Source organism: Scyliorhinus canicula, chromosome 1 (genome assembly GCF_902713615.1).
Source record: "Scyliorhinus canicula chromosome 1, sScyCan1.1, whole genome shotgun sequence".
Taxonomy (NCBI): Eukaryota; Metazoa; Chordata; class Chondrichthyes; order Carcharhiniformes; family Scyliorhinidae; genus Scyliorhinus; species Scyliorhinus canicula.
The window spans coordinates 175,663,736-175,686,294 of record NC_052146.1 but is presented as its reverse complement, the minus strand read 5'-3'; the positions used below and the strand labels follow the sequence as shown (position 1 = coordinate 175,686,294).

Below are 22,559 nucleotides of genomic sequence, written 5' to 3'. Positions count from 1 at the left end.
ATGTGAGGTGGTCACAATCTTTTCAGCTGAAAAGAAGATGTCCATCCTCCAGCTGAACAATGTACAATCCTGAGACAAACAAACATAAAACGAAGACAAACATACGTGCAGGTTCCATCAGAAAGGACATCGTTTCCCTCAAACGATTCCTATTTTACATCATCTGGACACCTCACTTTGATTCTGCCTCTGTGAACAGGGTCACAAAGGGGTTGCCGTGTCGGGAGTCAGACACCGTGTCGTCCTGCTCTCCCGGATCCCACACCCTTGTGTGGATCAGGCATGAAACTTTGGAGTTGTGTGACCGGGGGTCACTCTCGTCATTGCGGACAAGTCTGTAGGAGTTGTCCCTGTGCCATTGTGTAGTGTCGAGTGTGTTGTCGGGGTAGTCGGGGTCGGGTGGTGGTTCTGGGTTTTTAAGGTAAGTGACTTCCATGGGGTCACTGGAGTCGGGGTCGTAGCTGGTGCAATGTGGGCTGTATGGCTGTGTGGTGTCGCTGTCTTCAGAGGCAGTGTCTGTCCTACTGTCTCTGCTGTGGCAGCTTGTGGGCGTGTCGGGGCGTGGTCTGTTGTGGTCAGTGGGCGGAGCCGTGGGCGAGTCCGTTGATGAACTGGTCTGTGAGGGGGATGGTGGAAAAGTGTTTCTGGTGGGCGGGGTGAAGTGTTCTGCTGCGTCTAGCAGGACATGGTGAGCATGGTTGGCCTGTGTTCCATATGCCTTTAACTGGTTTATATGGAACCACGCGGTCTTCCCATTAGGATATTTGATCCTGTAAACGGAGGGGCTAATTTTGTCCGAAATTGAGTAGGGACCGGAATATTTTGGAGCCAAAAAACTGCTGGGGTTATAAACAGATAACATTACCTGTTGCCCAACCTGGAATTCGGTGGTGTGTACGGTCTTATTGAAACAGGCAGTACGTTGCTGTCGGCGTTTCCCTAGCTGGACTGCGGCTGCGAGCTGTGCAGACCTCACAGTCTCAACTAGTTCTTTAACTGCCTTTTCATGTGTGAGGGCCGTCACTTCGGGGCTTGTCATGTCCAGTCCTAAAAGGAATTCTGTACCTTTCATAGGGCGTCCGGTCATGAGTGTGTGTGGTGTGTATCCTGTAGATGTGGAGACAGTGTTCCTTATGAACATAAGTGCAAATGGGAGCACTGAATCCCATGTGGAATTGTTCTGTTGAACCATTTTCCTAAGGGTCGTTTTTAGGGTCCGATTCATGCGCTCCACAATCCCGCTGGACTGTGGATGATACGCAATATGGAAGTTCTGTTTGATTCCGAATATTGTCAGGACGTTCCTCATGACCCGTCCTGTAAAGTGAGATCCCTGGTCCGAATCGATACTTCGGGGTAAACCCCATCTCGTGAAGATGTGGTGGGTCAGGATCTTTGCAGCTGTCTTTGCTGTATTTGTTCGTGAGGGAAATGCCTCTACCCATTTGGTAAAGGTGTCGATGACCACCAGAACGTATTTATAGCCATTCCTACAAGGGGGCAATGGACCTATAAAATCGATCTGGAGGTTTGTCCAAGGGCCGTTAACTGGGCGAGTATGCCGAAGTTGTGCTTTCTTAGAATACCGCTCCGGGTTATTCTGAGCACAAATCAGGCAATTCTCAATGTAGTGTGTGACATCAGTCCTGAGATTAGGCCACCAACAGAGTTGCCTGAGGTGCCTCGTTGTTGCATCAATTCCCTGATGCCCGTGTCCGTCATGGAACAAGGCAATCATCTGATTCCTGTCCTGCTGTGGGACCACATAAAGTTGGTCCTTAATGATCACACCCTCATGTGTGGTCAGTGTGTGTTTGAAGTGCTCGTACGCAGGCACAAAGTTTCCCTTGAAAACCTCCCTGAGGTCTCCGTCCTGTTTCTGTGCTGCCACGAGATCTTTAACCTCTGTTTGTGAGACTTGTACTGCGCTCACAGGGGCGCTAGCTGGTGCGCTAGCTGGGGGGGTCCATAAGTGTCCTCTCCTGGAACCTGCCTTAGCCAATGCGTCGGCTTTTACATTCCCAGGGGGTGATGACCTATGGTGGCTGCGAACTTTTATTATGCCGAAGATCCTGTCCTTCGCTTTCTCTAGGATATGCTGGAGTAAAGGGGCTGATGGAAGGGGTTTTCCGTCTGCGGAGACAAAACCTCGTGTCCTCCACAGGGGCAGAAAATCTGTTAGGCTATTGCAGACATATAAGCTGTCTGAATATATGTCTGCTGGGCTGGGGAAAGAATCGGGGTGGTCCACTATGTACGCTATGGCTGCTAGCTCTGCTGCCTGCGCGCCTAAGTGACCTGGTAACTTAAGAGCTATCTCTTCGAGAGCGCGCCCCTGCGCGTCCTCTACATAGATGCCGCATCCTGTGATACGCTCACCATTTAAAACTGTGGAGGAACCGTCTACATAAATCCTCAAGGATCCACACGTGTCTGTGGGCTGGGGGCTTTGTTTTGGGTTCCCTATCTTCCTGGGGGGTGTTTTTGCTAAAAAGGGTCCTGTGTTATGCAGGGGAGCTACAATTTCACAGTCATGGGGCTGTCCGGGGTATTGGAGGTTGTCTGCTAAGTATGTGTGTGTGCGTGTCCGTTTTACTGTAATGTCCCGTCCTTGTAAAAGTAGGGTCCACCTAGCTGCCCTAATCTGGCTAACTGAACCGTCCTTCAGTCGACCGTCTAGTAGTAGCTGTGTGGGTGTATGTTCGGTTAGAATGGTGATGGGGTTTAGTCCGGTGATGTATGAGAAATACTGCACTGCCCAGAAGACAGCAAGGAGGTGCCTCTCACAGGCTGAAAATCCTTGTTCTACCGGGTCTAACAGTCGGGAGGCATAAGCCACTGGTCTTAGCTGCTCGTGCCGTTCCTGAAGCAACACGGCCGAGAGGGTCGGATCTGTGCTAGCTACCTCGATTGCGTACGGTGAAAGTTGGTCGGGGACTAGCAGCGCGGGTGCTGCACTAAGGGCTCGTTTCAACTCTTCCACAGCGCCTGTATGCTGCGGAAGCCATTCCCAGGGGGCTCCTTTCTTAAGGAGGTCTGAAAGTGGGGCGGCTTTTGTCGCGAATCCGTCGATGTGGTTCCGACAATAGGCAACCAGTCCTAAAAACGACCGGAGGGCTGAAACATTCTGGGGAAGGGGCAATTTGACGATCGAATCAATTCTTTTGAATTCGATCTCGCGTTTGCCGTGCGTGATGACTGATCCCAAATACATCACTTTACTTTCCAATATTTGGGCCTTTTTCGGGTTAACTTTACAGCCAATTTCAGTTAAGAGTTCCAGGAGTTCGGCCAGAAGCGAAATGTGCTCTGCCTTTGTGTCTGTCTGCAGTAGTAGGTCGTCTACATACTGTACCAGACATTCGGGTCGGGAAAATTTCTCTAATCCACTTGCCAGCTGTCGGTGGAAAATGGAGGGGGAATTGTGGAATCCTTGTGGGAGGCATGTCCACGTGTACTGCTGAGTTTTGAAAGTGAATGCGAATTTGTATTGGCACGCTTTTGCCAATGGTATTGACCAGAATCCATTACTGATGTCCAGTACCGTGAAGTACTTGGCGTTGAGACCCTGCTTGAGCATGGTCTCGGGACTAGTAGCTACCGTTGGGGCTACTGCGGGGGTTACTTTGTTGAGTTCCCGATAATCGATGGTCAGACGCCATGATCCATCGGGCTTCCTCACTGGCCAAATAGGGGCATTGTTGGTGGAGGCTACCGTTCTCAGTACACCTTGGTCCAACAAGCTACCTATAACTTTTTCTATTTCCACCTCTGCTTCAAGGGGAAATCTATACTGCTTTTGCGGTCGGGGGTCCTGTCCGGTAACATGAACTTGTCCAGTCATTCTGCCACAGTCATGACGGTGACTTGCAAATGCTGTCCTGTGTTTGTTTAGTAGGGCCTTAATTTGTCTGTCGGTGTGGAGTGTAGTCAGGTCGAATGAGTACTCTCCCACTGCGCTAATCCGATTAGCGTAGTCTCCTACTGTGAGGGTGGCTGGGGCTCTGTCTGATCTAGCCATTCGCCAGACACACTGGTTCACTGGGTCGAACGACAAGCTGTGAGCGTTCATAAAATCTATCCCCAGGATGTGTTCTGCTGTCCTGGGAAGATTTACTAGAACTACGGGGTGCCTTGTGCTAATGTTCCCTAGCTGGATCGCTACGGGTGCTGTGATATGTCCCTGCTGCGAGTGTCCGGTGAACCCGCTAAGTGTAATGGTGGAGGTGGTCGGCCACGTGTCTGAGTGTGCCGTGGTTGTGGAGTTAATGGTGGTGCGGGATCCTCCTGTGTCCCACAGTAACTCTATGGGCTTCCCTTTGACTTTCGCCGTGACTACGGGCCTCCCTGATGAGTCCCATAGTGTGTCACAGACCCAAGTGGGGGAGCCCGAACACCGTCAGTTCGTCTCGTCCACATTGGTGGGTCCTGACTGTACTGCTACATTGTGGATGGGTTTTGCCTTGTTGCGGTTCAGAGTGCCTGTCTGCTGGCCTCTCTGAGATCGCTGGGGTGCATTACACTCTTTTGCCCAATGCCCTAACTGTCCACAGTTATAGCATTCCTGTCCTTTCTGTTGAGGGCTGCTCTTGCCTTCATTTACCCATGCGGGCTTCTGGTGCTCTCTGACTGCTTGGATATCTGCAGCAGCCTGAGCCTCTTCTGGGGATCTAACTTTTCCTTTTGCCTGAAGCGATTGCTCCCAAGCGCGGGACAATCTTTTCAGGACCCATTTTTCGTTATGGGCCTCTTCTGAGGGGTCGTAACTATTGCAAGCGCCCTGTCCTGCTTCTGTTGCGTGTGAGATAATTGTGCGCGTCCACTTAACCATGTTTTCGCGGGTTAAATGCGCTCTATCTAACTGTCCGAAAACTGCGCTGAAATGAATCCACAGCCTTCCTGCGAATGCTGTGGGGTGTTCGGATCTCTTCTGCCTGCACTTATTCAATCCTTCTACGGGGTCACCTCTATTGTACCCGATGGCATCTAAAATGGCAGTGTGCATCTCCTCTAGGCTGCCTCCTGCCACGTTCTGTGGGTCGGGGAGGGCTGCTACTACACTTTGGTCTAAGCTCAGCACGGTGAGCTTAACCTGCTCTCTCTCATCCAGGCCGTACATGGTAGCCTGCTGTTTCACTTTAGCGAAAAACTGGTGGGGGTCTGCGGTGGGGAGGAACGGAGTGATCTTTTCACAAGCGTCCCTTAGCTGGGTTACTGTTAAAGGGGTGGTGTAAGTTATGTCTGGGGCGCCTTCGGATTCGGCTTTTCTCTGCGTGGTTACGGGATTCATGGGTGCGGTTATGGTCTGAGCTGTGGGGGGTTGGGGTGCCTGTCGTTTCTGCTGAGCTGCTGGCGCACATGTTCCCTGAACATAACGCTGCGCTGTCTCGCTTAATTCCTGCCAATCTGGGGCGTTTTCCCCATCTAACTGAGCTCCAAAGGTGCTTTGGAAGCCATTCTGCACCGAAAGCAGAGATTGCAGTTCCGCAATCTGTTTCCTGCATTTCGCGTGGTCAACTGTGCTTTGTCTTTGTTCGGTCGTTGCAGCATGGAGTGCTCTCAAAGCTGCTTTGAGATCGGAACATTGCCTCTGCAATGCCTCCACCTGCTTTTCCGATTCCTGTCTTATCAGAACGGCACGTTGCACGTCCTGATAGGCTTTCTCATACTGGGTCTGGGAACTGTTCAGATGAGCTAGACAAGACTGGTGAGCCCTCTTGGCATCATCCACCTCTCTATCCTTCTCTGCTAACTTCCCTTTTAATTCCAGGTTTTCTTTCTCGATGTCCCTGACATCGACCTTACTCATCCTATTCCTCTCCTCTAAATCTGTCCGGAGCGTCCTGATGACCTCCTCTGCGCCTCGCAACTGTGCCAAGCAGGACACAATCGCCATCGGCTTGCGTGCTTTACCTAAATTCTTTTTGTGTATTTGAGAGAGGTTCTCCCACCAAGTATGACCTATACTCCCGGGACCTGTCTCCTCATTTGCACAAAACTCTTTCCAAAGGGGCCATCCCTTTCCCTGCAGATATTTGCGGAGTTCCAGCTCCCACGTGGGACACTGGCCTACTCTGCTACTGCTGCTGGTCGCTGCGACCACAAACTTTGCTGGATCCATCAGACGTTCCATTGCCTGCATGGCCATTTCCTCTGACTCTCTTTTTATAATTTGGAACAGGGGGTTGCTGGGGTGGTGTTTCGAAAAAAGGGTACGGCTTACGCTATTTTCCGTTAACAAAACTACCGAAAGTTTGTCGCAACAAAAAGCTTTCAGTTTTACCTTACAGCCCTGTTAGTACGCATGCACTAAACACACTTCCGAATTACGCTTATTATTTTGAACACCTTGAATACTTGTGATCTCTTTCTTTCTCTGCAATTTGGAGTTCCAATTCAAATTTCAGGGTCCTGGACACTGTGGTGTTTCCACTTACAACAGGGTCCCGGCGGATGTCGCCACTAAATGTTGCACGTTTTACTATGGGCGTAAAACGCGTTTATTGGAGTGTATTAACACGCCTCCGAGTTCGACGTGTGCTTAACACTACTAGGCTCTGTTCTATGTAATTATTTAGCTCTGGAGTCGCCAGTTGCCGTATAGGCAACGTCACAAGTATTCCAAGGTCAAGTTCAAAGTAATAAAGACGATACACCGATTAGTAAAGTTCAAACGATCAATATTTATTATACAGTTATAATAAATACTCATGCACACACTAAGAGACTAAGCTATGACTAAACTTAAGTGAACAGAATACTTATCTAACAGGAACAGGCAAGGTCAGAGAACGAGGCCTTCGTCCTGGTTTTGTCTGCAGCCTTCAGCAAGCGTTCTGGTACTTGGGAGTCTAGTGGGCTTGGATCGCGTAGCGAGCGTTGAACTTACGGTTTCGGCGGCTGGTGCTCAACGGCTGGAGTCAGGATGCAAGATGTCAGTCAGAGCCGGAGCACGGGTTTAACAGACCGGGGCTCTGTGGGGGATTTGCTTTTATACCCCTCTCTAATGTCCTTGCCCCCTTCTAGGCGGGCTCTACCTTTCGGTACCGATTGGAACGTTTCCAAACGGCTACCTTCGAAATCCTCCAATGCGGGGCTTTCCTCGATGTTGGGGGGTGGTTTCGATATTTGTTACTCTGGTGCCATCCTGTCTACTCCACCAATTAACTGCTACATTGAGATGGAAATGTTGCCATTGTGTGTGTCTGGATCTGGGCCGCCTCATCAGGATGTTAAGCGCTTTGCCATTAACACCTTTGGCCTGGAGATCTGCACCTGGCCAGAAAACTGGTTTGCTGCTTGCAAAATGCTAATTAGTTGAGAGCAGGCTGTCTGTTCTTACTAAACAGGCTTTCCCTGCTGCCTTCCATTTTAGTTTGGCTCAGTGTCCATTTTGCGTGGCCAGCATGGCTACACCTCAAACTGGCCGTGCTTAGTTTTCAAATGCATTTTGTGGGTTTTACACTTTTGTTTGTTAGTTCTTCCCTGCATATAACACACATGGGCTTTGTTTCCTGATTTGAAATGGCACAATTAATAAACCCATACCTCAAGAAATCAACGTTATTCTGCTTTATTCCTGATTTCAGCTTCTTCTTAATGGGTTGTTCATCAGAGGCCCTGTAGCTCACAGCAGCACTGCTGGCAGCGACAAAAGGGAGGAATCTCTCTCATGCCCAGAACATGTGACGTCACTGCACCTGTGAAGGTCACATGATCTTCTCTATGCCACTGCTTCTGGAGAGAAGAAACCATTGATTTTTTTTTTTAAAACCTGCTCCGGGCCTGCGAACTGCTCAGGTGGTGAGCATGCGCAGGACGGCCGGCATTTTGAAAATCCGGTTGCAGACTTTGGGCACTTCTTCCCGTGATTGGGATGCCATGAGCGATGGCCCCGTGACCCACCCATGGGTCGCGACCCTGAGTTTGAAAATGACTGCTCTTTAGTATGAAAACTCAATGTTGTTTCCTCAGAAACTAAATATTTAAAGAATTATATGTGATGTTCTCTGCTTTCTTGATAAGGATGGCTTTGATGTGTAGTGTTCAACAAAGAACATCAAGCTATGTTGATTAACAAAGCTAATTTATTACCACAACTTATAACAAGATTCAAACATCTCACCAAGATACAAAGGTTGCTGAATAAACTATGCTATAAGTCTATCTCCAGATCTCCTAAAAACACGACTGCTCTCTGTCACGCCTAAAAACACCTTCTCCCAGAATTAAGGGTGTCACATGATCTATGTGACTGCTCTTGATCACCATCTGGTGGCTAGATGCATTTACTTTTTAAAAAATAAATCTCGAGTACCCAATTCATTTTTTCCAATTAAGGGGAAATTTAGCGTGGCCAATCCACCTACCCTGCACATCTTTGGGTGGTGGGGTGAAACCCATGCAAACACGGGAGAATGTGCAAACTCCACACGGACAGTGACCCAGAGCCGGGATCGAACCTGGGACCTCGGCGCCGTGAGGCAGCAATGCTAACGGCTAGATGCATTTACATGAAATTGTTAACCCTTCATCTACCATACAATATCCATCTTGTCACACCCCCCAATGATCATTGTATGCTATACATGGTATTATTGTTACTGTCCATGTGTTAACAGTTCTTTACAGTTCACAAATCGAGTCCTGTTTATTTTTTGTGTGTGTGGACCTTCTCAACCATGTTGGTTCAACAGATGTTGTCATCTTCGCTACAGTAACAACATCGCGCTGTTGTGCTGTAGAAGTTGTAGAAGTTGACTTAAGTAGCTCTGTGTCAAGCTCTATGTGTTGAAATACAGGTTGAGCTGCCTTCACCTTGAGAAGAGCTCTACGATTCCTTCGTAGGATTGAACTTTCTTCCATTAGAACGGTGTATGAGTGTGGAGCTGCCTGTCGAATCACACGTGCCATGGAAGACCACCCTGCAGCCGAAAGCTGTACCCGCACATTATCTCCTGGCTCTAGCGTTGCTAGATTCTTTGCTATCCTGTCGTAATAACGTTGCAGGCTCTGTTTGTTTTGCTTGATTTTCTGTATAGCAGCGTCATTGGCAGGATTTGCTAGAGGCAAACATGGTAGTGTCGTACGTAGCTGTCGATTCATCAGCAGTGGGCAGTATGTGCGTTGGTTTCCTCCGGGTGCTGCGGTTTCCTCCCAGAGTCCAAAGATGTGCAGGTTAGGTGAATTTAACATTCTGAATTCTCCCTCTGTGTACCTGAACAGACGCTGGAATGTTGCGACTCGGGGCTTTTCACAGTAACTTCATTGCTGTGTTAAAGAAAGCCTACTTGAGACAATAAAGTGGTGTCTCTTTGCATGCTTAACAAAGCTAAGTATGGATCACTTCTTGAATCCATTGCGTTTTTGAGCAGTTGCTTGGCTACATGTACACCTTTTTAGCCTTCCCACTAGATTGTGGATGAAATGGGCTGGAAGTGACATGCTGAAAATTGTATTGTTGTGAGAACTCCGTCCATCACAGCTGTCAAAACATGGACCGTTGTCACTCATGACAGTTTGTGTGATTCCATGTCTTGGAAATATCTCCTTTGCAGCATTTATGACCGCCTTCAAACTGGTATTGGGTAATTTAATCACCTCGGGGTAGTTCGAGAAGTAGTCTATGACTAACAGATAATCATATCCATGGAGGAAAAACATATTGATACTATTTCATGCCGACCTTTGACCATGGTGTCATGACTATTTCATGCATCGTAAGTGTTTCCTTTTGCTGAAGGGACTAGTTCTTCTGACAGGTTTTGCATGTGCGACAAGGTTATTAATATCTTCATTAATACCTGGCCAATATACGGACTGACACGCTCTTCAATTGCATTTTTCCATCCCCAGATGGCCTTCATACACTTTGCTGAGCATCATGTTTCTCAGGAAAGTCGGAATTACAACCTGGTCTTGTATAAGCAGCAATCCATTAACACTGCTCAGATCCGCTCTGATTTTCCTGTAGTTGAAACAAGTTCCTTTGGGCCAACCATCTCATATGCAACGTGGCACATGTTGGATCGTTTCACCTTAGGAGGTTTCTTCCTTGATAAGTTGCACCTTTTCATCAGAGACAGGTAGACTTTCTTGAATCAGGGATGCCTGCGCTTCAATTACCTGGACACTATCGGTTGTCCCTGGATCTTCAGTTGCACGCGACAGTGCATCTGCTACAAAAGTTTCTTTACCCGGGGTTAGACTAGCTCAAAGTCATACATCTGAAGTTTCATAATCATACGTTGGAGTCTCGGACACATGTCATTCAAGTTTTTTTTACGATGGATACGAGAGGACGATGGCCAGTTTCCACTGTGAAGTTGGATAAACCATGCACATAGTTGTGGAATTTGTCCATTCCAGTGAGGAAACCCAAGTATTCTTTTTCTATTTGCACGTAGCGCTGCTCGGTTGGTGTCATCGCTCTCGATGCATATGCAATCGGTTGCCATTGCCCATCACATGACTGCTGTAGCAGCACAGCTCCTATGCCATCATTGCTAGCATCTGTAGATATCTTTGTATTACTCTTTGGATCAAAGAAAGACAGGAGTTGTGCTGTGGTGAATGCTGTCTTTAGGTCAGACCACGCCCTCTTGTGTTCTTCAGACCAAGTGAAACCAACATTTTTTCGTATTAGACGTCTCAAAGCCGTGGGGCGTGATTCTCCGCAAATGCCGAGAGTCGTAAAGGCTGCCGTGAAACTGGCCGTGTTTCACGGCAGCCTCCACGCCCCCTCCCGGGACCCGATTCTCCCCCACCCCGGTCGGGGCTAGCAGCGCGGCCCCGTGAAGAACGGCATCGCGGGCTTAGCGACCGTCGCTAAGCCCGCGCGCTAAGCGTCACGGCGGCTGATGCGCATAATGACGTCAGCCGCGCATGCCCCTCAACCGCCACGCGGACTGATCCTGAGGGGCGGCGGAGGAACAAAGAATGCGCGGGTATTGGACCCGCCGCCCGTGATCGGTGCCCACTGATCGCAGGCTCATGCCACCCTTGGCACGGCCGTGGTGCGGCCGTGCCAATCGGTGCCATGGTTGTCCGGAACGGCACTTTGCGGCCGTTTTCACGAACGGTGAGAGCAGGTGTGTTTGCGTTCATGAAAACGGCCGTAAAGGCCTGGGAACTCGGCCCATCGGCCAGGGGAGAATCGCTGTTCGCCGTAAAAAACGGCGAGCAGCGATTCGTGTCGTGGGGCGGCCATGGGAGGGGGAGAATAGCGGGAGGTCAGGAAAAATGTCAGGAAGGCCCTCCCGCTATTCTCCGATCCATCGTGGGCAGCGGAGAATCACGCCCGTGGTTCGTGATGACAGATTCAGAATGAAATTTCCCACAAAGTGTACCACGCCTAACATTCTAAGAACTGCTTTTTTGTCTTTGGAAGAAGACATAGAAGAAATTTTGTTGATGCCTGCAACTTTTTCAGTGTCAGGCTGCACCCCTGAACTGAAATTTGATCACCTAAAAATTTGAGTTTGGAGATACCAAATTGACATTTGGCTTTATTTAGTTTTAAACCAAACTTCTCGATTCACTGCATGACTTTAAGAAGCCGTGCATTGTGTTCTTCTTTATTCTCTGACCATTTGATGACGTCATCAACATATACTCTCACACCTACAATACCTTCTATCCTTTGTTCCATCGCTCAATTAAATATTTTTGACGCTGATATGTTCACTAAAAGGCATTTTATTAAAACAGTACCTTCCATATGGAGTATTGCAAGTGCACAGTTTACTGCTGGCTTCAACTTATTTCCTGTACAGATCTTTCTTTGATAACTGTACCCATTTTCTTAAATTGTTGCGATGTAGTTCCTGTTCTACACTGAGAAGCAAAATGATTGAGTCTGTGACACTTCGCACAGGTTTTACTGAAGGCTGGGCATTTTTTTACTTGGTGGACGTGGCCACAACCTTTGCACATCATAATACTCGTGATGTCAGGCACAAAATGGCCACCGTCTGAAATGCGCTTTTCAAGTGCACAACAATGTTGTCGGCAACGTTGTTCGTTTTCGCGCCACTTTTACCGACCAACATTGGGCCGAGCAGTTGCCATACAAAGCTGCGATACAGCCAGGTAGGATGCTTTTAATGATGCATCTGTAAAAATAGGTAAGAGTCAATGTGGACATGCCAAATTTCCTTAGATTCCTGAGTATGTATATGTGCTGTTGTGCTTTCTTGGTCATAGCGTTGATGTGGGTGGACCAGGACAGATTGTTGGTGATGTGTACACCTAGGAATCTGAAGCTGTCAACCATCTCCACCTCAGCTCCGTTGATGCATACAGGGATGTGTACGACACTTTGCTTCATAGAACATAGAACAGTACAGCACAGAACAGGCCCTTCGGCCCTCAATGTTGTGCCGAGCCATGATCACCCTACTCAAACCCACGTATCCACCCTATACCCGTAACCTGAAATCAATGACCAGCTCCTTAGTTTTGCTGACATTGAGGAAAAGATTGTTGTCATTACACCATGGGACTAGGTTCTCTAACACCCTCCTGTACTCTGACTTATTGTTGTTTGAGATCTGACCCACTACGGTCGTGTCATCAGCAAACATGTAGTTGGAGTTGGAGCCGAAATTTGCCACACAGTCGTAGAGCGACTATAGTTGGAGCCTAAGTATGCAGCCTTGCTGGGCCCCAGCATTGAGGACTATCATGGGGGAGGTGTTTATCCTTACTGATTGTGGCCTGTGGGTCAGGAAAGTTTGGATCCAGTTGCAGAGGGAGGAGCCAAGTCCTAGGTTTTGGAGTTTTGATATGAGCTTGGCCGGGATTATGGTGTCGAAAGCGGAGCTGTAGTCAATCAATAGGAGTCTAACGTAGGAGTGCTTGCTGTAAAGATACTCCAGGGATGAGTAGGGCCAGGGAGATAGCATCTGCTGTGGACCAGTTGTGGCCGAATGAGAATTGTAGTGGGTCAAAGCAGTCTGGGAGTATGCAACTGATGTGTCTCATGTCCAACCTCTCGAAGCATTTCATAATGATCGATGTCAAGGCCACCGGAGGGTAATTGTTGAGGCACATTGTCTGGTTCTTCTTTGGCACTGCAATGATGGTAGTCTCCTTAAAGCAGGTGGGAATCTCAGAACGGAGTAGGGAGAGGTTGAAGATGTCCAATATGTCATATTGGTAACAATTAGCATCTTGTTCTCATACCTCTTTAATCAAGATTTTGGTCATTTGTCCTAATATCTCCTTCTGTAGCTCACTGTCAAATGTTGTTTGGTAATGCACTTGTGATACACCTTGGGACATGCCCATATTAAAGGCTTGACTTAAATTCAAATGACCAATTATCTAACATTATACTTATGATTGCCATTATTGCAAATGTCTAACCAAAAGATGCAAGTGTCAGCTATCTTTGCTTGAAAATGTTTTTTTTAAATCTTGATTGTGATCTGAATTTATCTGGTGTTCTGAAAGCGTATCTAATCACAGGCAATTTGGGAATATGGTTAGCAGCTTGAGAAAGTTGTTATAGTTGTAGTTCTCACGGCAAATACATCTGTGACGAATGCAGGATTTTAGGAATATTTGACCGAGAATCCTTTTGGCAATTTAAGGGTCAAAAGCCATGGGTTATAGTGTGCTTGACTGCAGTAGTCATGTTTTTAAAAACGGATTTTGTTCTGTTTTGCAGTGCCTGTGAGCTTTTAGGAGCCAGAAAGTGAAATTGACCTGAGGAATGTGTTTTTTCCGTCTGGGCTAATGCACAGTCTGGGTTTGACTGCGGAAAGTCCTGGGGAGTTAATGTTCTTATAGTCAGGAGAGTTAACTTGTTTATCAGTTGGGGAGATGATGCCATTTCAGAGTGGAGCTAAGGGAAAGCCTTGGAGAGGAGTTGACTTCTGATCTGTCTGACATTGAATCCACAATTCTCTCCCAGTAGGATAGTTATAAAAAGAATATTAGCATGTAAAGCAGAGCAGTCTTGCCTGAGGACAAGGAAGAAACTGAATCATGCCAGATCATCCACTTTTTGAAGACATTCAACCAGAGTCTGAAGGGGTTCTAACAGGAGCCAAATCTGTTCTGTACTCTGTGCCATGCTGATTTTAAGGTGGATTGATAGCTGTATGTTTCTTTTATTATTCAGTGGGGAATTATGTAGTAGTGTTTAAGGGGTTATTGTAAACTATTATTTTTGGTTGTGAAGTTAAAGAGGTTAATATTGTATTCATAATAAAGCTTTGTTTTAAAAATACCAAAACCATATTTCTTCCTGCAATAAATGCTGGAGCAAATCACTCTTTCTGCGCAGTCTTACAAAATAAAGTATTGGGGTTTCGGTCCAGTACCCTAAGCACTGTTAGGGTCTAGTCAGGGAATGCAATACTTCCCTTCATAGAAGCATAAAGTCTACTGTTGGGATTCTCTGGGAGCGGAGGTGGCTCGCCATTGTCCTCTGGTGGGATCTTCCAGTCCTGCCAATCTCTATGATGTTTTGTATGGCTCACCGTTCCCAGGGAACCTGCTGCAGGGGGTTACCTTCAGTGGGACTAGAAGACCAGTCGGCAAGAAGGGCCGTAGAATCCTGCCCTAAGTGCGGAGAAGGAAACCATTTGGCCTATTCTGCCTTACCAGCTCTTTGTAAAAGCTTTCCAATGATTGCTTTTTGCCCATAGTTTTGTGACTTTCCCCCCATTCAATTATGTAAACAATTCCCTTTTGAAAATTACTCCTGAATCTGTATGCACAATCCTTTTTGACAGTGCATTCACATACATCACTGTCTGAAAAATCATCTTATCTTCGACTTTTTAGCCAACTACCTTGAATCATATTCCTCTGGTTTCAATCCTTTTTTTTGCCCATGTGAGCAGTTGTGACCAATTTAATTGGTCCATTTCAGCATTTCTTTATCGGTAGAATTTCTTGGTGGTTATAGTTAGAGTCTGATTTTTGATCGTTCCTACATTATTACTAAATTCCTGTCCCATCAGTTGAGCAGTGACTATGTGGCTGAATGAATTCACTCCATTGTTGTTTCTGAATTAGATTGGTTGGTTTACTAGTCTGTATTCCTTCTGCCAATCTTCAGGTAATTGCTTTGCTTCACAAATTTGATCTAATACCTTTGCACCACTATTTCACAATAGCTGTTCAGCCATGTTATTGACCTCAGAAGTCCTGGGAACTCTCACAAGATTTAAGGAGCATTTAGATGTCATAACACACATGGCTACGGACCAAGTGCTGGAAAATGGGATTAGAATAGATAGGCCGGCAGAGCCACGATGGACCGAAGGGCCTCTTTTTGTGCTGTAAAACTCAATGACATTGAACAGGCACCTTTTACTTCTTCTGGTAGAAATCTAGCATCAACTCCTTCCATTTCAGACAAGACAGATTCTCCAGAATTGATTCATTCACCACACTCAGAACAGTTTATGGATGTTCAAGGTATTCTTTCCACTTGCCTATTCTTTGTCAATTACCTGATCATTTTGGTGATGTGCATGACAGGATGAAGCACAAAAGCATTATGGGAGCTTGGGCATGGTCACAGACCTGGGCCTGGATTTTCATGTGTGCTTGGGAAAAGCTGTTTACGCCTTCCAAAATGCACACCCAACCCATGTGTGAATCTGTCCTGGGTTTTTGTCTTTAACAAAGTGGTGGTGTTCGTCCTGCATTTTGTGAGGAGCAATGGAGTGAATGAGGAGGGTGCGTGCGGAGGCAGGCTAGTTAAAAGGCCTAGTTCAGTCCTCCAACAGAGCAGTCCAGTTCCTAACATTTAACAGTCCTCTAAAACTCATCTCCATCCACCCTGATGACTCCTCAGATCACCAATGCCACTTCCATGCACCTGTGCATAATTCATAGCCACTCCTCCAGTATGCACGAATATAGTCCTCAGAAGCCATGCAATACCAATTGAAATTATTTTGAAATCATTAGAAAAATAATTAAACCACTTGCAATCTAATAAAACTGAATTCAAACACACCAGGCTGGATTCTCCATTTCTGAGACGAAGGGCCGGATTCTCCGTCCGGCTGCGCCAGATTTCTAGGAATATCATCGTGAAACAGCCACCAATTCCCTGTTCCGGGGAGTGGGCAAGCAGCCAGGCAGCGTAGAGCACCCGGCTTTCGGTGCCAACACGGTTGGATAATTGTCAGGTCCGTGGCCACGCATGCGCATGCCGGTGGCCTACAGCAGCTGCGCCGTGCTGCATGGCGGTTGCCGCTTATGGACCTGGCCCACAAAATGCTACCCCCCTTCGGCCGACTTGCGCGCCCCGGACCGCCCCACCACAGTGCCCCAGCCCCGAATATGTCCAACCCTGCCCGCGGATCGGCCCTCCCCCGACTGTGGTGGCACTGGACTAAGCCCGCAGCCGCCACGCAGCGTTCCCAACAGGTAAGACCACACTATCCCACGTCATCGTGAACTCGGCCGGTCAGGGGCAGAGCATCAGGGGGCAGGTCTCAGCCCGTGCGAGTACGCCGATTTTCAGGGGGTGGAGCATGGCGAAAGCGGCGCAGCTCCCAATTTCACCATAATCGGGGATTCTCTGCCCCGTCGCCGAACGCGATTTCGGCATCGGGGAATCCAGCCCAATGGTGGTCCATGCCTGAACACCACCCCAGTCTCGTGGCGGGAGTCATCGCGACGACTTTTGAACTCGTCACCACTGTCACCCTCCCTTCTCTCCAACAGCCTTGGTTGTTTCCCCCCCCCCCACTCCAGCCAGCACGGCCAATGTGCAGACCAGCAGCCCAGGGACGCACCTCTCTGTGTCCTACCTCCTCTCTCTCCCTCATCAGCCATGACGCCAGTTTCACGATTTTTAAAAGCACAAGTGAGCCACGCAGTTGGGAACTCAGAGGCGGGGATTCATGGAGGCCCCGGAGATTACCGGGTCGGGCCTGCTAATGATATGCAAAGGGTGTTCACTGTACCTGCGTTCTGGACTGCATTGACGCTGCTGTTGCACTGACCGACAATTGCGATTTGGCATCAAATCAGCTCCCGCCGAGCTTTTGGCATCGGAATCAATTCTCCGCCCAATCACGTTTCCAGATTTTGGCGTCACCAATGGAGAATTCCCACCCACTATCAATGACACTGAGAGAGAACAATACCTATTCCAGTGCAAAAAATTGTAATTATATAAGTAGCTAATAGGTTTGTAAACAAATACAAGGTTCCCTGGTAGTGGAGGGAAACCCCATTGCCAGTGGCAGAACCGGAAGATCCTGCTATCGGCCAATGGCAGGCCACCTCCACTACAGTGAAACACACTGTGGGGTGGGAGTGGAAAGTCCCGCCCAATGTCAAAGACATATTTTGTTCTCAACATCCTGGGAGTTGCCATTGATCAGAAACTGTACTGGACTAGCCATATAAGTACTGTGGCTACCAGATTAGGTCAAAGGCTAGGAACCCTGAGGTGAGTGACTCACCTTCTGACCCCCCAAAACCTGTCCACTATCTACAAGGCACAAGTCAGGAGTGCAAGGGAATATTTCCACTTGCCTGGATGAGTACAGCTCCAATACTCAAAAAGCTCGTCACCATTCAGAACAAAGCAGCCCGCTTGATTGCTCCCCCTTCCACAAACATTCAAACCCTCCAGCACTGACGAACAGTGGCAGCCGTGTGTACCATCTACATGATGCACTGCAGTAACTCACCAAAGTTCCTTAGACGAAACCTTCCAAACCCACCACCACTACCATGTAGGACAAAAGCAGCAGATACCTGGGAACCCCACCACTTGGAGGGTGCCCTCCAAGTCACTCAACACCCAGACTTGGAAATATATCACTGTTCCTTCACTGTCGCTGGGGAAACATCCTGGGACTCCCTAACAGCACAGTGGGTGTACCTACACCTCAAGGACTGCAGCGGTTCAAGAAGGCAACTCACCGCCACCTTCTGAAGGACAACTTGGGATGAGCAATAAATGCTGGCCTAACCAGCAACCCCCACATCCCATAAATTAATTTTTTACAAACTCAGCGATATACCCCAGACGGTTTTTTTGTTGAAAATTTAAAGCATTCAGCTTCTATCTGGTCCTGTTGTACGTTTGTCAGGATACTTAAAGCCCAGGGTGATTTCAAATATCACACAGATAACCTCATGGGCAGTACATTCTGAAACAAATTGCTTGGGATAATTTGTGAATATAGAGCTTCCTCTTTTAAATAAAGCTACCCAACACCATTTAACCACACACATCAGATAATTGCTATTTGAACATTCGATAACTCGCTGTGGTCTTCTCAATAGGAAGCAAAACATTGACATACTTTTTGTTAGCACTTCTGCCAGCCTGTCTGATCGACCCATTATCTCTTGTAGGCTTTTCTGTGAATGTACACCTCAGCTAGCAGAATCTCATATATTAATTCAGAGTGCCACATCATACAACTTTTCCTGATTAAACCTCCAACTTTAACCTTTCATAGAACATAATTTATTTGGTGGATTTGTTTCAAGTTGTCTGGATAAAGCAGACACGACAGCCTGAATAGTTTCTTGTTGTTCTGTGCTTTCTTTTTTTAATTATTAACTAAACAAATCTGATGTTACTTGCTTTAGGTAGTGCCTGAGTGTATTTCATTTGCATTTTGTTACTTACGTCTGCATGATGTGATTTATCTCACCTCTTGTTTTGTTACTGTTTTGCAGAGCAGCCTGAACAGTGATCAAGGCCTCGGCCTGGCCTCGTTAAGTGTCATCTATGCAGCTCTTATCCTCTCTTCAATGTTTCTTCCACCTCTGATGATAAAGTACCTTGGCTGTAAATGGACCATTGTTATCTCCATGTGTTGCTACGTTTCATTTTCAATTGGCAATTTTTATCCAAGCTGGTAATAATATAAAATCTTCATACAATTTTACAAAGCAGTAGGAATCGCCGAGATTCAAGGAGTAATGGACTGCACACGTGCGCCCATTGCATCCCTTGATCAATACCACCATCTGTATCAATAAGAAGGGATTCAACTCTCGAAGGGGAAGGATTTTAAGGGAAAGGTTGTGTGTGTGGATTGAGGTGTAGGTGGGGATGAAATCCCACGAAGTGCATCAGGAATCCGGCTCCAACACTCTCAATTCCACATTTAACTTAGTGTGTTAGGCTGCCTGCAAGCAATTTCCTCAGGAGAGACAGGTTGCCAGTTTCAATATGACGACCAGCCATATTTAGAGTTTAACTATGTCTGCACGGGTTTTCTGGGCTTCCTGGGACTTGCCAGTGAAAACAAAGGGCGGCATAGTGGTTAGCACTGCTGCCTCGCGGCACCAGGGACCTGGGTTCAATTCCAACCTTGGGTGACTGGGTGGAGTTTGCACATTCTCCCTGTGTCTGCATGGGTTTCCTCCGGGGACTTTGGTTTTCTCCCACAGTCCAAAGATGTGCAGGTTAGGTGGACTGGCCATGATAAATTTCCCCTCGATTCCCAAACATGTGCTGGGTTACGGGGATAGGGCGGGAAAGTGGCTGAGAGGGGTCGGTGCAGACTCGATGGGCCAAATGGTCCCCTTCAGCACTGTCGAGCTCTATAGAAAGTAGCAATTGAGATGCTGAAGTCATTGGGAAATATATCAATTGAATACTTGGACTTGTTTTCTTACGTGCTTGTGTGAAAGGAATGATTGACTGGATGTCTGGATGTTACTTTCCATACTTTGATGGTGTCATATATATATGTTGGAGGCTCAACAATCTGTTTGCACTTGCAAACTCATCTGTCATGTCAAGTGGCTCTTACATTGTGCTACGTTGGTCCTCAGATGAGGACCAAGCGAACCACGAGAGCATTGAGAGCAACAAACCTGTAACAGCAAAAACCTGCAGATCAGAGACCTGCAGCTCCAGAAGAGAAGGAATCAGCAATCAGCAGCTCAGGAGGATATACTTGACAGACAGGATTACAGAGGGCAGGATCTTCCAGGCCCTCCCATTGACAGGATCTTTTGATTTTACCAAAATTGAACGCTCGTGGCGGGTTCCCTGGCAGTGGAGCCACGCAAAAGTCGTAGTCTTTGGTGAGGCCAGAAGATCCCGTCGGCAGTCAATGTATCGCCGCATCTGCCATGGCAAAACCTGCCATTGGAGGGGGAGTTGGAAAATCCAAGCCAGAGCATACATTTCCGTGACATGTCAGAACACTAGTATCTCACGAGGGTCAGTATAACATGTCAGGTTTTAGCAGTAATTTGCAGCCGTCAGAAATGCCATATCACCCCCAACCTCATAAACCTTATCATGTGGAATCAACTTTCATTGGCAGCTTATCTAATGTTTTCTGCAAATGCAAATACAGTTACATCCGCTGGTTCCCCTTATCTATCCTGCTAATTGCATCCTCAAAAGATTTGCAAAACCACAATGTTCCTTTCAGAGAACCATGCTGATTCTACCCAATCATAGAATGATTTTCTACATGCCCTGTTACCACTTTCTTAATATATTTCCACCATTTTACTAATGACTGATGTGACGTGAACTGAGCTGTAGTTCTCACTCTCACCTTTCTTGAATTGTGGTGTTACATTTGGTACCTTCCAATGAACTGGGACTATTCCAGAATCGACAGAATTCTGGAAGATCACATCCAGTCTACTCAGTTGTCGGCAGCCGTCTCTTTGAGGAAAGGGGCTGGATTCTCCGGCTATGTTTGCAGGATCCGTCTGGTCTGACAACCAGAGAGTCGGCGCCACCCCCGCACCAATCCTCCGCCCGGTGAGGGCTAGCAGCCGCGCAGCGTAAAGCCCCCGGCTTTACCTGTGGATACGGCTGCAGAATGGCGGGGTTGTGGCCGCGCATGCGCACGGTGGCAGCCTGCAGCGGCCGCGCCGTGCAACATGGTGCTGGCCACACACAGACCCGGTCTGGCCCCCCTGTGACCAGACTGGCAGCCCCCAGACCACCCCCCACCAGCCCCCTGCTGGCAGCCCCCAGACCACCCCCCACCAGCCCCCTGCGAAGGTCCCCCTGCTGGCAGCCCCCAGACCACCCCCCACCAGCCCCCAGACCACCCCCCACCAGCCCCCTGCGAAGGTCCCCCTGCTGGCAGCCCCCAAACCACCCCCCCCACCAGCCCCCTGCGAAGGTCCCCCTGCTGGCAGCCCCCAGACCACCCCCCACCAGCCCCCTGCTGGCAGCCCCCAGACCACCCCCCACCAGCCCCCTGCGAAGGTCCCCCTGCTGGCAGCCCCCAGACCACCCCCCACCAGCCCCCAGACCACCCCCCCACCAGCCCCCTGCGAAGGTCCCCCTGCTGGCAGCCCCCAAACCGCCCCCCCCACCAGCCCCCTGCGAAGGTCCCCCTGCTGGCAGCCCCCAGACCACCCCCCACCAGCCCCCTGCGAAGGTCCCCCTGCCAGCGGAACGACTCACCCCCCTCCCCCGAGTGTGACGGTGTTGGACTCAGTCCACAGTCGTAACGCGAGGTTTCCAGACGGTGTGAGCACACGTGTCCCATGCCGTCGGGGACTCAGTCCATCAGGGAAGGACATCAGGTGACGTCCTGAGGCCGTCCATACGTATGCCATTTTTGAGGGGGGGCAGAGCATTTCAAAAATGGCTTCGCCCCGGTTCCGGCGTAAACAGGGATTCTCCAGCCGATCAGCGAATGCGATTTTGGTGTCGCAGATCGGAGAATCCCAACCAGGGTCTCTAGGAAGGAGGCTATTGGGTGCAGAGGATTTGTCTGTTTCAGTCCCATTAATTCTCCGGAATGTTTTCTTTGCAAATATTGATTACTTGGTTTCCCATTATTTCTGGGGAGGTTGGTGTTTTTATTTATTGCAAAGACAGACACAAAATACCATGCAACATGCCTCTTCTATTCCCTTATTCTGCATTATAATTTCTCCTATTCCAGCCTGTAAGGGAGTCATGTTGACTTTCACTCTTCTCTTTTGGAACTGGCTGATGACACCGCTCAGAAACTTGAGGAATGAGGTACAAGAGGGATACAGTGAATGCCATGAGATTGCCAGAAGTGTGATGGAGTCATTGACATGTTGAAGATGCACTTCAGGTGTCTGGCTAAATCTGGAGGTATTTGTCAGTACTGTTACAGTCCCCTGGGCTCGTGCGTGGTCACTTCCAGCCCCACTTTACCCGGAGTCGCAACACAATTGAAATGAATAAATATTCCTTGGAAAATCCACCAAAGTCTTTGGCCCTTAGCTGCCGAATAACTACAGTCACCGAGTTTGTAAATTTAAGCACAATTAAGTTAATTACTAACAATAACTATAATTAAATATGCAGCAAATACAACTGGTTAAATATTATCCTACCCCCCCAACTTTCATCTCACCCTCTACACACAAGACAGACAAACGCAGAGGGGAGAAAAAGGATGTAAAATGTAAAGTAAAAGTAAAAGATAAGGGGCGCGATTCTCCGCTCCCCACTTCGGGTAGGAGAATCGCGGGAGGGACGCTCTGGCACCCCCCGCGATTCACCCACCCCCGCTCGGAGAATCGCCGCTCACCGTTTTTCCTGGTGACCGGCGATTCTCCGGCCCGAATGGGCCGAGCGGCCTGACGAC

General features: G+C 48.2%; 1 protein-coding gene across 4 annotated transcripts in view; it reads left to right on the top strand.

Annotated features, from left to right (window-relative positions):
- LOC119969490 (protein unc-93 homolog A-like) overlaps nucleotides 1-22,559 on the top strand; it is a 150,972-nt gene that overhangs the window by 52,646 nt on the left and 75,767 nt on the right. For 3 of the 4 annotated variants that reach the window (XM_038803189.1, XM_038803182.1, XM_038803176.1), the window contains exon 2: nucleotides 18,679-18,860. In XM_038803189.1, coding sequence (XP_038659117.1) covers nucleotides 18,795-18,860 — 66 coding nt within the window. In that variant the 5' untranslated portion in view covers nucleotides 18,679-18,794. The remainder of the gene's footprint in view (nucleotides 1-18,678; nucleotides 18,861-22,559) is intronic. The other variant, XM_038803199.1, reaches the window with a different exon arrangement.